Here is a 14,181-nt window from a genome sequence, read left to right as displayed (position 1 = left end):
GACCACCAGGGAACGCAAAGTGCGAACACTTGATCACTTAATATAAACGTGTGGTATCGCCACGAACAGTTTGCGCAGTACCACACCGAGCACAAACTTAAATCGTGACCACTGAGGAACGTATTGGTTGTCAACCACCTTGCATAAAGAAAAAAAGTTAAGACCTTGTAGTATTTGCAGACATCAGCAGACTCCAATTCCTGATCGAAAAGGCCATACAGCTCACGGCATGAGCAGAAGGCAACGAAGGTCACAAACCGACTTAGTAGCAGATTGGTTTAATCCGGTTTCAACAAGAAATGCGAGTGTTTGAGCAAAACCGATTGCATAAGTTGTGTAACAAACGCGATAGATAATTGTGAAATGTGGAAAACCTAGACTGAAAATCAACCGTTTTTTACATTGACTTCACGTCTGTAGACGTTCAATCAATGTAAAAACGATTGATTTCCAGTCGGGAGAACAGTTGCAGCATGTTACTTTCGAGACAACGGTAAAAATGTAAAACAACTGAATAAACAAATCCTTCAGATTACGTCAGCGTGACGCAACAATGGCGATTAATCAAAACTTGACGCAAATTACTCAGAAAATCTTCTACAACCACGCACCAGGCAAAGAAAAGCGGCAAATTGTACTGGAAAAAAAACAGGGTAAATTAAAACAAGCTTCATTTCTCAAATTAATAAAACTACTGACAAGAAAAGGGGGCAAGTTTTCTGATCAGACACATCGGATTTTAAATGTAAGCTTCCTTGCGGCAGTAATGTTCGAGGTTAAAAGCGGCGGACAAAAGGTTCCGCAAATTCATCTGACAGTTCGAGGCTGTTCAAACATCATGATACTCTCGGGGGGACACAGAACCGTTATATAAATTGACAAAGAACGTCATACAAGGGGGGAAAACAAAAACTATTCCATGATATTTGAACAGCCCGTTACGGCAATACAAAAATATAGCATTGTGATATTAAGCGAAAATTGCTACTAAGTTACATCCAGCATTGCAATCCGACATTAGTTTATTCACTTATCCGACTTAGTGTCATGTCAGCAAAAGGTGATATGCAAGCTAATCCAGAAAATAAATTATCAACAATGAACTTTTACAGATTGATAAAAAGTTTTTACTTTTAATATCCGAAGTTTTACGCGGAAATTCTGTCCGAAAGCAATGCTGATGTACAAGAAAAACAGGCGAAACATTAAGAAGTTTCTTCTATTAAGAAGTTGCAACGTTAACATAAAAACACGAATCAAAATCCTTTTTAGATTCATCGCACGATTTTTTCGTTCTTGAAGTCGCACCAGAGATATCGCAAGACATTTTATACTTTCCCTAACAAGGACACCTTGGTGGGACGATCAAGCTCAACCTGAGTTCGAATCTTGAGCGAGACACACAAGACTATAAAATTAGGTCGCCAACGTTCGACAAAATAAATCAACTGGGGTAGGCAAATCTCGTCTCTGGACCCACATGACCGTGTGGAATGGAAAAAAGCCATCAGGCTTAATTGTTATTTGGGAAACAGACGTGGTGTGAGTGAGGCCATAATTGTAAAGCGAGAAATATGGTATCAACAATCACATTAACTCTCTGCCAACCGTGGCTGGTATAATAAACAGTTTTGTGAGCAATAAAGCCTTCTACTCGCAAATATTTTTCTTAGTACGCTAAAGTCCGTTTTGGTGTGCTTGAATACGCCTGGAAATGAAGCAGAAAGGAGCTGGAGGCACTAATGCGATTAATTACTGTGGAGAGAAAATGTGGAATTTGTCATGTGCACTGGTGTGAATCAATCATGCCTAATGGGATTCGAACCGGGGACGTTTGTGCAAAGCGGGTTTCTTCAAGGCTTCCATGATTTCGGGTCGAAGGTACAATTTCTTGGGTTCTTCCCAAGTGAAACCTTGCCGGCCGAAATGCCCGTAACAAGCAGTCTTGTGGTAAATGGGAGCGCGGAGTTTCAGTTCTCTGAAGAAAAATAACAAACAGATTAGAATTTCCGGGGATGCTTTTCAATCCAAAATTCAATCACAATAATCGAGCTAACATTAGTATAGAGCACCTGCAGTCCTGCATTTCATAGCAAGAGCCCCGTGAAGAGTTGTAACTACAACAAAGACAACATGAAGCCCCTTCACAGATCATTGTTATATATTGACATATCAGCTAATTACAATTTTAAGCACTTTTCCCTAGAACGTTTGTCGTGAACCTATATAATGTGTCCTGTTTGCTTATATGATTATTCTTAACCAGAACAGAGGCCAGAAGATAACAACCTTTACTTATGTCAATAAATCTTCAAAAATGAACTTTTTCACTCAACACAAGGAACAGCACCAGACCGTAAACAAAAACCAACCAACCAGAGGTAAGCTTAGCATGCTTACTTCACAATGACCCCAGGTCGCAAATCAAAGTTGTCGTTGATTACTGTCAAAAGCTCCTGATTGGACAGGACTGAGGTACCGTATGAGCTGACATACACCGAAAGAGGCTCGGCAATTCCAATGGAGTATGAGACCTGATGCAAGAGAAAAAATTAAAATCGTTAGTCCCATTTTTAACGGCCAGCTAATCATATCGACGTCCAGACACTTGCTGCCAAATTTTTAACGCGATGTGCTGGAAGTATGACGTTTAAAGGCATTATAGAAGGAAGATAGAAAAAATCAACAAACTTTTAATTTCAAAACTTTAATTTAAATCAATAAACAAAAACACGTATTCAAACATGCGCTCTGGACCAGCATCAAGTATGAAACTAATTTTTGGCATTTTTCTGAGAATTAACAGGACAAGTATGATAAATTGCTTATTTCCGGAATTGTAGCACTGCTTAAAATATGGCGACGTTAGTTTAGTCTTTTGCTATACAACATTTGCCATATTCACCTGCACCAGGACTCGTTTGCACAGCCCTGCAGATACGAGAGACTTGGCTACCCATCTCGCAGCATAAGCGGCTGAACGATCGACCTTTGAGAAATCTTTTCCGGAAAAAGCACCTCCTCCGTGTGCCCCCCAACCTCCGTATGTGTCAACAATGATTTTTCGACCTGTGAGACCGGCATCCCCCTGAACCAAATGATAAATAATTCACACCAAATTTTTTTCTCAAAAGACGATATTTAAAGTAATTCTTATGCAGTGCTTCTAAAAGAAATTTCAGTCAATTAACTTAATTGACATTAGAAAACAGTAAATTGGGTGATCTTTTCATTTTTGTATGGTAAGAATGACATTTAAGAGCTGCAAAAAAGGCTTCAATTTGCTAAATGTTTGCCAGTTGCATAACCACATTAACAGGCCAAAGTTTTGTAAAGTAGTTTATTGGATGCTATTTTTCAGGCATAAGGGAAGTTAAATCTCACCATGGGTCCACCAATAATAAACTTTTCAGATGGTTGTATGTGCAGTACTGATTTGCTGTCAAGATATTTTGCTGGAACGACATGGTGTATCACCTAAAAAAGATTAAATCGTCAACACACAAATTAGGAAAATGTGCCTAACAAAACTAGGTTTGTTATTTGTAAAGTCTAATGTTATAATATATAACTCCACTAATAATGCTACTAGTTGTAATTCAACAAATTGTCCACCCAGGTAACTCAGTAACAGTTGGTTAAGCTCTCGACAGCGTGAACGAAGAAACGGAAAGATCAAGTGGCGCTAGTTCGACTCTCAGAATGTATGCTTGAGCAACACACTTGAACAGCAGAGGCTTGCAAGTGAGCGACACCACGTTGATGAAATAATACACAAGCAAGCGACAACTTCACATCTCAATTGCAGTAGTCAATCCTGCACTAGTGGTTTAAAGCCTCTTTAAGTATTCAGAGCTGCCAGGATTACGCTCCCAAAGACTCTTTGTCAGTTCAAGAAGACTCTAACTTTAATCAAACACAAAGTTCACATGAGTATGATTAGAAATATGGGCTCACAATGTTTTAACTCAAATACCTTTTCAAGAATTTCTCTCCGTAGTTCCTTTAGTTGTATATCTTCATTATGTTGGGTAGATATTACAATTGTGTGCACACGAAGAGGAATCACTGCTCCATTTTCTAGTCGGTGTTCAATGGTAACCTGCAAGATGTAGCCAAGTTGAAGGCAAAAACTGATGCTAGTTGCAACCAAAATTTATAAAAATCTAGCTTCTTCTCTCGTGTTGTCGCTATATGTCAGGGCATCCGTTGGTTAGCCACTGCCTGGTGTTGTTGTCAATAGAAAAAAATCTAGCTGTTGGAAGCGAACACATACTTGAGTTTTGGAATCTGGTCGAAGCCATGGCAAAGTACCATCTCGGCGTAAATGCGACAGTCTGGCATTGAGTCGGTGGGCAAGCATGACTGTGAGGGGCATGCACTCTTCTGTTTCATCAGTTGCATATCCGAACATTAAACCCTGGTCGCCTGCGGCAATATCTTCGTCTTTTTTTCCAATGTGAACTGCTTGTGCAATGTCAGGGCTTTGTTGTTCAATCGCAATGAGCACGTTACAGGTTTTGTAATCGAAACCTGTAATTGTAACCAAAACCTTAAGTGTTTTGTAATCGAAACCTGTACATTTGTACAACTGAAATTTTTTTAAAAGTACCGTACGGTACTATAAAAACGAATACAAAGAATAAAAAAAAAAAAAAACATACCTTTGCTGCAATCATCAAAGCCAATGTGTTTGACTGTTTCACGAACAATTTTCTGATAATCAACAACAGCTTTTGATGTTATCTCCCCACCGACCAAAACCATCCCAGTTTTAGTAAAACTTTCTAAAAATCAAATGTAAATACATAATGTAAAACACTACAAAAAGCAATAGTGACGCAACACCCATATGCGCTTCATGCACTTCATGTAAAGGTCAATCATGATGACTAACAAACTGCGAGAAATACACTATCAAGATACACACTTTCAAGTCATGATATAGTACATCCATCAGAATAAACCTACAAGTCAGTGTAAACATTTCAGATGATTTTTAAATGCTCATTGGGTTTATATTCTTCTACATGATTTATGAGCAAAAAGTTTTGTATTTTCATAACTCTGATGCATTAAAAATATTGTTATACTTTGGACCATTTTGATGTAAACATTAGTAATGAGTCATACCGCATGCTACAAGGGCATGTGGGTCCAACTTCAAATGAGCATCAAGGATGGCATCGCTTACTTGATCACACAGTTTGTCTGCAAAAATAAATATCAAAATTTTCATACAACCGTCACATTGGTTTGTTGATGAAAACATATTTTTAAGAATAAACAAATTGCGAACAGAAAAATATCTCTCAAAAGTTTGACATCGAAGAAGCATTTATTCAAATAAACACGACTTGCTGACAACACCAATCTACATATAAAAAACAAAAACTCGAGTTAACTACTTCAAAGTCTAAGTTGTTGTTCTTGAACTTACCGCCAACCGTCTTAACTTTTTTTTTAGGAAGTGGCTGCGTTTACGGCGCCGTAAATACAGACGTTCCATGCCTTTTTTCTAGTCTTTACGTCGCTTTTAGTGCGCATGCGCGCTGTTGCTGAAAAAAGCTGGATATATAACTAAATTCAACTGTTTTCACCAAGTGATTCAGTGGCGCATGCGGTTTGCGTCTGATTCTTACTCACGAGGATATGAGTTCGATACCTCCAAGAGGTGTGCTTTTTTTAAGCTAAATTCTCACCTGAAGTGACTCAATCGTTAGGCTGCGCATTTTTGTGGCCGTTTAGTTTGTTTTTAATTCTGAACATAACAACGAAAAAACAGTATATGACAAACATAGCAGAGATCGAGAAAAAGGTAGAAGCGACAAAACGCGGACGTTATACCGTGCATGATACCAGATAGCCGAGAACGTCTGCGCGGCGTTCGAAAGAACGCGGCTGTGTCTCGGTAACGACACTTAATGGCAAGCCAAAATAAGGGGAACAGCTGACTCGAAGACTAAATGTCACTTCGCTGCTTCCTGTTGTCTGTTGTATCGCATCTGTGATCGCAGTGTAGGCTACTGTATGTTATCGCAATGGGCGCAAATAAAAACCCGATTATTATTATAAAGCAGGACAATCAGTTTAAAATATGACGTCGTCGTCGTGTGAGCCTCTGGGGCCGAGTGTCTATCCTTTTACCACCCCAGATTCACGATGTTCCCGGACTACACTGGAAGGCTAGAGAGCAGCCAGTCTTTGGTTTCGTCATCCATGACACACAGACCTTCCACTCCGTTAGGTGGCTTGAAGATGGAACAGTCATTGATGATGGGGTCTGCGGTCTGTTCCTCGGCACCACACTCACAGAAGGAGGAAGAGGCCATTCCCCATTGGTGCATGGTTGAGCGGAAAAGCCCGACGTCCTGTCCTGGTATAGTGTTAGGCCGATTGGGCGTGTGTCGGCGTCGGGGATGAACGAATGGAGTTTGGTGGCGCTTGACTTCCATTCAGAACTCCATTTATGGTCCGCCCAAGCAGCCGCAGAGACGTCTTGTTCTCAAACCTTTAGTTAGGCTACTTTACGATTCAATCGTTAGGCTACGCATTTTTGTGGCCGTTCAATCAATCAATCAATCATTTTATTTTTCGTCATTAACGCGTCCGGGACGAAAAAGATACTAACTACAAAAATCGATATAAACCTACCAGCACGTTAACGAACGGGAAAAGGTGGCAAAACCTTGAAAGGTTTAAAACGTGCCTGAATGAAAAATTATGTAGTAGGCTATATCAGTAGTTAGCACGGCCACAAAACCCAAAAAACAAATAGCAAAAAAATAAAACAAAAACAGAAACAGTTTAGTTTGTTTTTAGTTCTGACCATCACAACGAAAAATCAGTTTAAAATATGGCACGGTCGAACACCTTAATAATTTTTTTTATAAATTTAGAAAGAAAAAAAAAGGCTAGTGAGTTTTTTTTTCTTTAAAATTCTATAACTTATTCATAAAATTTTTAGGTGTTTACGACCGTGCCATATTTTAAACTGATTTTTCGTTGTGATGGTCAGAACTAAAAACAAACTAAACTGAACGGCCATAAATATGCGTACCGGTAGCCTAACGATTGAATCGTAACGTAGCCTAACTAAAGGTTTGAGAACAAGACGTCTCTGCGGCTGCTTGGGCGGACCATAAATGGAGTTCTGAATGGAAGTCAAGCGCCGCCAAACTCTATTCGTTCATCCCCGACGCCGACACACGCCCAATCGGCCTAACACTATACCAGGACAGGACGTCGGGCTTTTCCGCTCAACCATGCACCAATGGGGAATGGCCTCTTCCTCCTTCTGTGAATGTGGTGACGAGGAACAGACCGCAGACCACATCATCAATGACTGTTCCATCTTCAAGCCACCTAACGGAGAGTTGAACTAAGGTCTGTGTGTCATGGATGACGAAACCAAAGACTGGCTGCTCTCTAGTAGCCTTCCAGTGTAGTCCGGGAACATCGTGAATCTGGGGTGGTAAAAGGATAGACACTCGGCCCCAGAGGTTCACACGACGACGACACCATATTTTAAACTGATTGTCCTGCTTTATAATAATAATCGGGTTTTCATTTGCGCCCATTGCGATAACATACAGTAGCCTACACTGCGATCACAGATGCGATACAACAGGCAACAGGAAGCAGCGAAGTGATATTTAGTCTTCGAGTCAGCTGTTCCCCTTATTTTGGCTTGCCATTAAGTGTCTTTACCGAGACACAGCCGCGTTCTTTCAAACGCCGCGCAGACGTTCTCACCACTCGGCTATCTGGTATCATGCACGGTATAACGTCCGCGTTTTGTCGCTTCTACCTTTTTCTCGATCTCTGCTATGTTTGTCATATACTGTTTTTTCGTTGTGATGCGCAGCCTAACGATTGAGTCACTTCAGGTGAGAATTTAGCTTAAAAAAAAAACACACCTCTTAGAAGTATCGAACTCAAATCCTTGGGAATACGAATCTGACGCAGACCGCATGCGCCACTGAATCACTTGGTGAAAACAGTTGAATTTAGTTATATATCCAGCTTTTTTCAGCAACAGCGCGCATGCGCACTAAAAGCGACGTAAAGACTAGAAAAAAGGCATGGAACGTCTGTATTTACGGCGCCGTAAACGCAGCCACTTCCTTTTTTTAACTTTACAACATTTCTCTGAATGTAAAAACATTTTATGTATATCATAATGCCTACGTTATTATAACATTCTAGGGATGCTTATAACTTGTTTTGACGCATTTTGTTGCTTCCCTATTAGTATTTTCATATCGTTTCTTGTTTGTGCGGCGTCCGATGTTAGGTCATACAAGCCCAACTTATACTAACATGGTATTACGCTAAACTTGTGCAAAATGTACCAGACATGCACCTCTTCCTGATTTGTTTTAGCACTTCATTGAGTAATATACTGTCATACATACTGTCAATCCTCCTGATACTCGTGTTATAATAGTAATGTGTGATTCATTAACACAGTATCTGTCACAAATATGTGTTTTATAAAGCAGACAGTGTCTGTGCAGCTGAATTTAAGTGTAGCCAAGTACATCATATTCCTGAATCTAGTCCTTTTAACTGAGTGCCAAGCAGATACAAGATTCAGTAGGCTACTACTTTCAAAAAGTCTTGACCCCTACAGACCTACATTCTATTTGAATAAGAGATAAGATAAGTGAATTAAATAAGTTGAATAGTTGATAAATGAAAAAGTAATTTGTGCTGTTGACCTGTTGAAAAGAGCAACTATGCTGGACAAAGCAAAAGAAAAATGTCCTACATGTACTAAAGCAGTGGCTAACAAAGCAGTTGCATGTGACTTATGTGAATATTGGTACCATGCAAGGTGTGTAAACATGCCAGAGGGCACCCTAACTATGCTGGCCAATGGTGATGACAAGGATGGTGCAAAATGCGGATCCCTTCTTTGGATCTGTCCTGGTTGCAACCGTGGAGCTAAGAAGCTCATGGTGCATTTGTCCAAAATGCAAGAACAAAGCAACAACCCACACCAAATCGAGTCCCAGCTACAGAAGCTAACCGAGGTAGTTACCGACTTATCCAGTAAGATGGCCTCTTTAGAGCAGCGATCAACACCCAACATGGCCGAACCTCAACAACAAAAAACATGGGCAGAGAGAGTTGCTAACGGGGTTACTGGTGGTCTAGACAAAGTTGTTCGGAACTCTGTCAAGTCAGTGCTGCAGTGTGAAAAAACAAAGTCCGAACTTATCATATCACGCATGGAGGAGTGCTCTTCCAAAACTGATCAACAGCAAATCAAAGAAATTGGAAAGAAGATTGGTGTGCAAGTGGAACCACTAAATGTCCAAAGGCTAGGCCAAAAACCCGATGACTCAACCTCAACTCGACTTGTAAAGGTGTGCTTTCCCACTGAGCTTGATGCAAGAAACTTCAGAATGAAGTTTACTCAGCACAAGAGGGGCACTAATTTCCAACACGTTAAAGTACGCCCGAACATGGATCTAGAGCAGGGGCGGGCAACTTCTCCAGTCGGCGGGCCTGATATGGGAAAATGAAGTACTTGGCGGGCCGGATTTATGAATCGCTACATTAATCGCGTATTTATCTACCTAGACAAGGAATAAATAGTATTTAATGTAATATAAACTTTAAGTTTAAAGCATAAAGACCAAAAACAGTCTTTAATGAATTTATTAACAATTAACGTAATGTACTTCAATAGCTGCTGAAGTCAATGAAACATCTGTGGTCGATCAAATTTACCGTTCTCTGGCTGCATGTCGGACATAGAAACCCTCAGTAAAGACTGTACGTGAACATCAGTGACATTGGATCGCAGCTTTGTCTCTGTTCCTGGTCGAAAATGTTTGCTCGCAAATGTATGTTGACCCGAACAGAGCAAGTAGTTTCATGGCCATCTTTCTCAGGTTGGCAAGCTTGGACTCATTCAGTGACGCATAAAATTTATCAATGCCGTTAGATTGGGATATCTCTTTCAGGGTAGAGTCACATTGCAAATCAATCAATCTAAGCTGTACGGCATCCGGCACCTTTTCAAACTCAGGTGCAAAGGGTGATGACAAGATATCAAACTCAGCAAAAAGTTTCTGAAAGTCTGCAAAACGACGACCAAATTCATTGCCTAGTGCAGATGTCATATTGGTGTACTTCTCAATTGTCATCATCTGGGGTGCCATAGTTTCGAGTGTTGGAAAGTGCGTTGTGATATTCTCATTGAGCTGGCGATAAAACGTTTTAGCTTCACCCTGAATGCCTTCATTGTTGAGTACATTTCGTGAGCAAAAGTGCCCTTCCCTTGAAGTCTGGTGTTCAATTCATACAAAAGACAAAGAAAAAGAATGGAAGGGCCCGTTTATGACAGAACATGACATGCTTGTCACTCGACTAAATACCAAAAACAAAGAATCAAAGAACATAAGAATAATAATAACTGTCACTATTATTTGACGTAGTAAGCAAGCAGTGGGGTATTGCGGCAGAGTGTGGCCGCGGGCCATTATCATTTAAAGACCGGAACTGTCTGCGGGCCGCTCAAAATCCCGTCGCGGGCCGGATCCGGCCCGCGGGCCGTATGTTGCCCGTCCCTGATCTAGAGTCTCGGCAAATTTACAACAAGAAGTCTGAGAGTGTTTTCAATTTGAACAAGGCTGCCATGGAAAGTGGCGTCAGCACAGTCAGCTACAGCCTAAGGGACAATGGTAAAATATGGAAGTATGTAAAGCAAACAAATGGCAGCTGGAAGAGGGACAACACTTGGAATGAGTCTAACAAGGAGGCAAAAAACGACGAGTAAATGTAAGGACCAACCCTTACTTCCTTATAATCAATGCGAGGAGTTTACCTAACAAAATTCACATGCTGCAACTATATGCTGCTCAATATAAACCCATGTTTATTGGCATAACAGAAACATGGGCGAACAAAGATATATCAGATGTCGTTTTTCAACTAAGTGGGTACAACATGTTCAGAAATGACAGGAGGAATCGTGCTGGGGGGGGAGTTCTGTTGTATGTAGATAAACAGATCGAATGTACACTTGTTGAAAACCTAACTTGTGATGTGTATGAAGAAACTATATGGTGTAAAGCCAACTTTCCATCAGATGTAACAGTGCTGATCGGCATTGTCTACCGCCCTCCAAATAATTCCGCATTGGACAACGAACATCTCAATGAGCTTCTGTGCAAAGCCTGCCAGGAAAAGTCAACTTTTCGACTTATTGCTGGTGATTTCAATTTTCCTTCAATTAACTGGGCTAACCTCTGTTACAAGCCAAGCAATGATGATTTTATGGAGGTAATTCTGGACAATAACTTAGTGCAGTGTGTATTAAGCCCAACAAGAGAAGAAGCAACTTTGGATCTGCTGTTCACCTCTAATCCAGACCTTATTACCAACGTCGATATTTTGGAACCCTTAGCTAACTCGGACCATAACATGGTCTTGGCAGAAGTTGCGCTGTTAAGCATCCACAGCAATAAAAGCTCTAGATTGCGTCGGAATTTTAGGAGGGCAGACTGGGTTCTGTTTCAAGATCTTGTGAATGCTGCTGACTGGGAAAATGTTTTTTCCACCGTAGAGGTCAATTCAATCTGGGAAAATTTTGTATCAACCCTGGATTGTATCTTGGAAGTTACAGTCCCATCAACAACACAAATAACTACGACATCTCCTTTGTGGGAAACTCAAAAGGTCCGTAATGCTCGAAAACAACGCAATAAAGCAGAAAGACAGTTTCTCGCAAATAAGACTACTGAAAACAGGAGAATGCGAAATATTACGGCAAAGAACCTTAAATCAGAAGTTCGGTATGCCATCAAAAACTTTGAATGCAGACTAGTTGAAACTACTGATACCAAACCGTTCTGGCACTATGTGCGTTCCAAGCAAAAATCAAAAGTTTCCATTGGTCCTTTGGTCAAGAACAGCGATTGTGATTTAACAAACAATGCAACTGAGTGTGCACAAGCCCTGAGTAACTTTTACTCCACTGTCTTTACCTATGAGGATACCAACCACATACCTTTTGCTCCTCCAAAAACCAAAGAAGAACTAGTCAGTGTCACCTTCACGACTGAGCTAGTATCGAGAAACCTGACCAAGACAAAAAATTTTGCCTCAACTGGGCCTGATGGTATTCCATACATTGCACTTAAAGCTGGTGGTTTTACTCTTTTATGTCAGTTGTGTCGACTTTTTCAGCTGTGTCTCGATTATGGTGACACTCCAGCGCAGTGGAAGATTGCCCATGTAACCCCAATCTTTAAAAAGGGAAACCGAAAAACTCCTGCAAACTACCGTCCAGTGAGCCTCACAAGTTGTGTCTGTAAGTTAATGGAGTCATGCCTAAGAGAAGTCATCTGGCACTTCTGGGATGAGCGTGACCTTATTAAATCATCCCAATTTGGATTTATCCCACAATCCTCATGCACAACCCAACTTCTTGAATTTCTGGAAGACATCACATCTATTGTTGATAAAGGTCAATGCGTTGATGTTGTCTATTTGGACTTTTCCAAAGCCTTCAATTCGGTTCCACACGAAAGACTAATGAGGAAACTGTCGGCTTTGGGTATAAAAGGCAATGTTTATTCGTGGATACGTTCCTTCCTTTCTGGTAGGAGTGAAGTCGTTGTGGTGGATGGAGAGAAAAGTGATCCGAAACCCATGATATCCGGTGTGCCTCAGGGAAGTTGCCTTGGGCCTTTGCTGTTTATTGCCTATGTCAATGACGCTGATGACTACATTAGTCACAGCACCTTGTTGAAATACGCGGATGACATGAAAATCTACACAGAATTGAGCAGGGATGATCCCGATCTTGTCTCATCCCTGCTACAAACGGACTTGAAATTGTTAATGGACTGGTCTGAATCCTGGCAACTACAGTTTAATGTTGACAAGTGCTCCACTCTGCACTTTGGTCATGGCAACTTAGAGCATCAGTATGTTCTAGGTGACATGCCAATTGCCCCTAAAAAGAGTGAAAAAGACCTGGGCGTCATGATAACGACTGATCTTAAAACATCCACCCATGTCTCGTATGCAGTTAAAAAGGCGGAGATGGTCCTGGGTGTTTTAAACCGAACACTGGTCAGCAGGGACAAGCATGTCTTTTTAAGATTATATAAACAGTTGATCAGGCCCCACTTGGAATTTGCAGTGGCGGCTTGGAATCCCCATTCTGTTCGGGACATTGATTTGCTAGAGAGGGTGCAACAACGAGCAACAAAATGCATTCATGGACTGAAAAACCTAACCTATGAACAAAGACTGTTTGAACTAGACCTTCTCTCGTTGGAAAAACGGAGATTAATTTTTGATTTGACAGAAGTTTTTAAATTAGTACACAATGTTTCGGTATCACCATCTTCCAAATATTTCCTTTTTAACTCTAATTCAACCAGAGGCCATAATTTTAAATTGCATAAACAGTTTGCTCAACTGAACTGCCGTAAATTTTCCTTTGCCAATAGAGTAGTCGACACTTGGAATAATTTACCATATGCTGTAGTCAATAGTATGTCTATTGCGATATTTAAGCGACGTGTCGAAAACTATTTATGATTGTGTCTTATCTTTTTTGTTCTTTGTGATTTTTGTTTTCTCTTCAAAAATTTCTTATTTTTATTTATTTACGTTTTCTTATCAATTGTTATTTGCGAGTATGTTAATGTTTTTCTCTGTAGTACCATGTGTACTGGACCAGAATACATTATTTTATTATTACACATCCGTGTAAAACTCCAGCATCTTGCATGTGACTAGGGAACTGTGCTTTAAAGGCTAACTAGTAACAAACCGCTACTACCACAGCAAACCCCTTGCATCAGGCTAAAACAAGTTGTTTGTATTTACACTTGTGAAATAAACAACCACCATACCGGTACTACTAAAAGCGAAACTTAATCTATTATATTAGGTATCTAATTGTACAATACCTACCGTAACGTAACATACAAACCTAATTAAGCATAACTAAAAAAAATGTTATAATCAACTTTGACCTAAACATTCCCACTTACCAGGATGGCCTTCACCAACAGACTCCGAAGTGAACAAAAATGTTTCGCCTTCTTCATGATCCCCATGCCCATTTTCCTTAGCTATTCCATTTTGATTAGTCATATTTGTTTAATTTACTTAACACACAATCCTTATTGGATAAGAAAATCAACT

General features: G+C 40.3%; 1 protein-coding gene across 1 annotated transcript; it reads right to left on the bottom strand.

The window, feature by feature from the left end:
• Positions 1-262: 262 nt before the first annotated feature.
• On the bottom strand, positions 263-14,181 carry LOC145766116 (S-adenosylmethionine synthase-like). Its single transcript, XM_082577774.1, has 9 exons — positions 14,028-14,181; positions 5,134-5,211; positions 4,665-4,787; positions 4,277-4,533; positions 3,977-4,102; positions 3,385-3,477; positions 2,906-3,088; positions 2,401-2,534; positions 263-1,978 (listed from the first exon to the last, which is right to left on the bottom strand). Exons 1-9 carry the CDS (start codon positions 14,128-14,130, stop codon positions 1,810-1,812), a joined length of 1,266 nt encoding a protein of 421 aa, XP_082433900.1. The 5' UTR covers positions 14,131-14,181; the 3' UTR covers positions 263-1,809.

This window comes from Aplidium turbinatum, chromosome 3 (genome assembly GCF_918807975.1).
Source record: "Aplidium turbinatum chromosome 3, kaAplTurb1.1, whole genome shotgun sequence".
Classification (NCBI taxonomy): Eukaryota; Metazoa; Chordata; class Ascidiacea; order Aplousobranchia; family Polyclinidae; genus Aplidium; species Aplidium turbinatum.
This window is presented reverse-complemented; position numbering and strand designations above follow the sequence as displayed.

Excerpts from the sequence above, each read along its gene's own strand:
- LOC145766116 (XM_082577774.1), bottom strand. The coding sequence starts at position 14,130 with ATGACTAATCAAAATGGAATAGCTAAGGAAAATGGGCATGGGGATCAT. Across the intron at positions 4,788-5,133 it reads ACATGCCCTTGTAGCATGCG|AAAGTTTTACTAAAACTGGG; the intron begins GTATGACTCATT and ends TTTGATTTTTAG. Across the intron at positions 4,103-4,276 it reads GACCAGATTCCAAAACTCAA|GTTACCATTGAACACCGACT; the intron begins GTATGTGTTCGC and ends TACATCTTGCAG.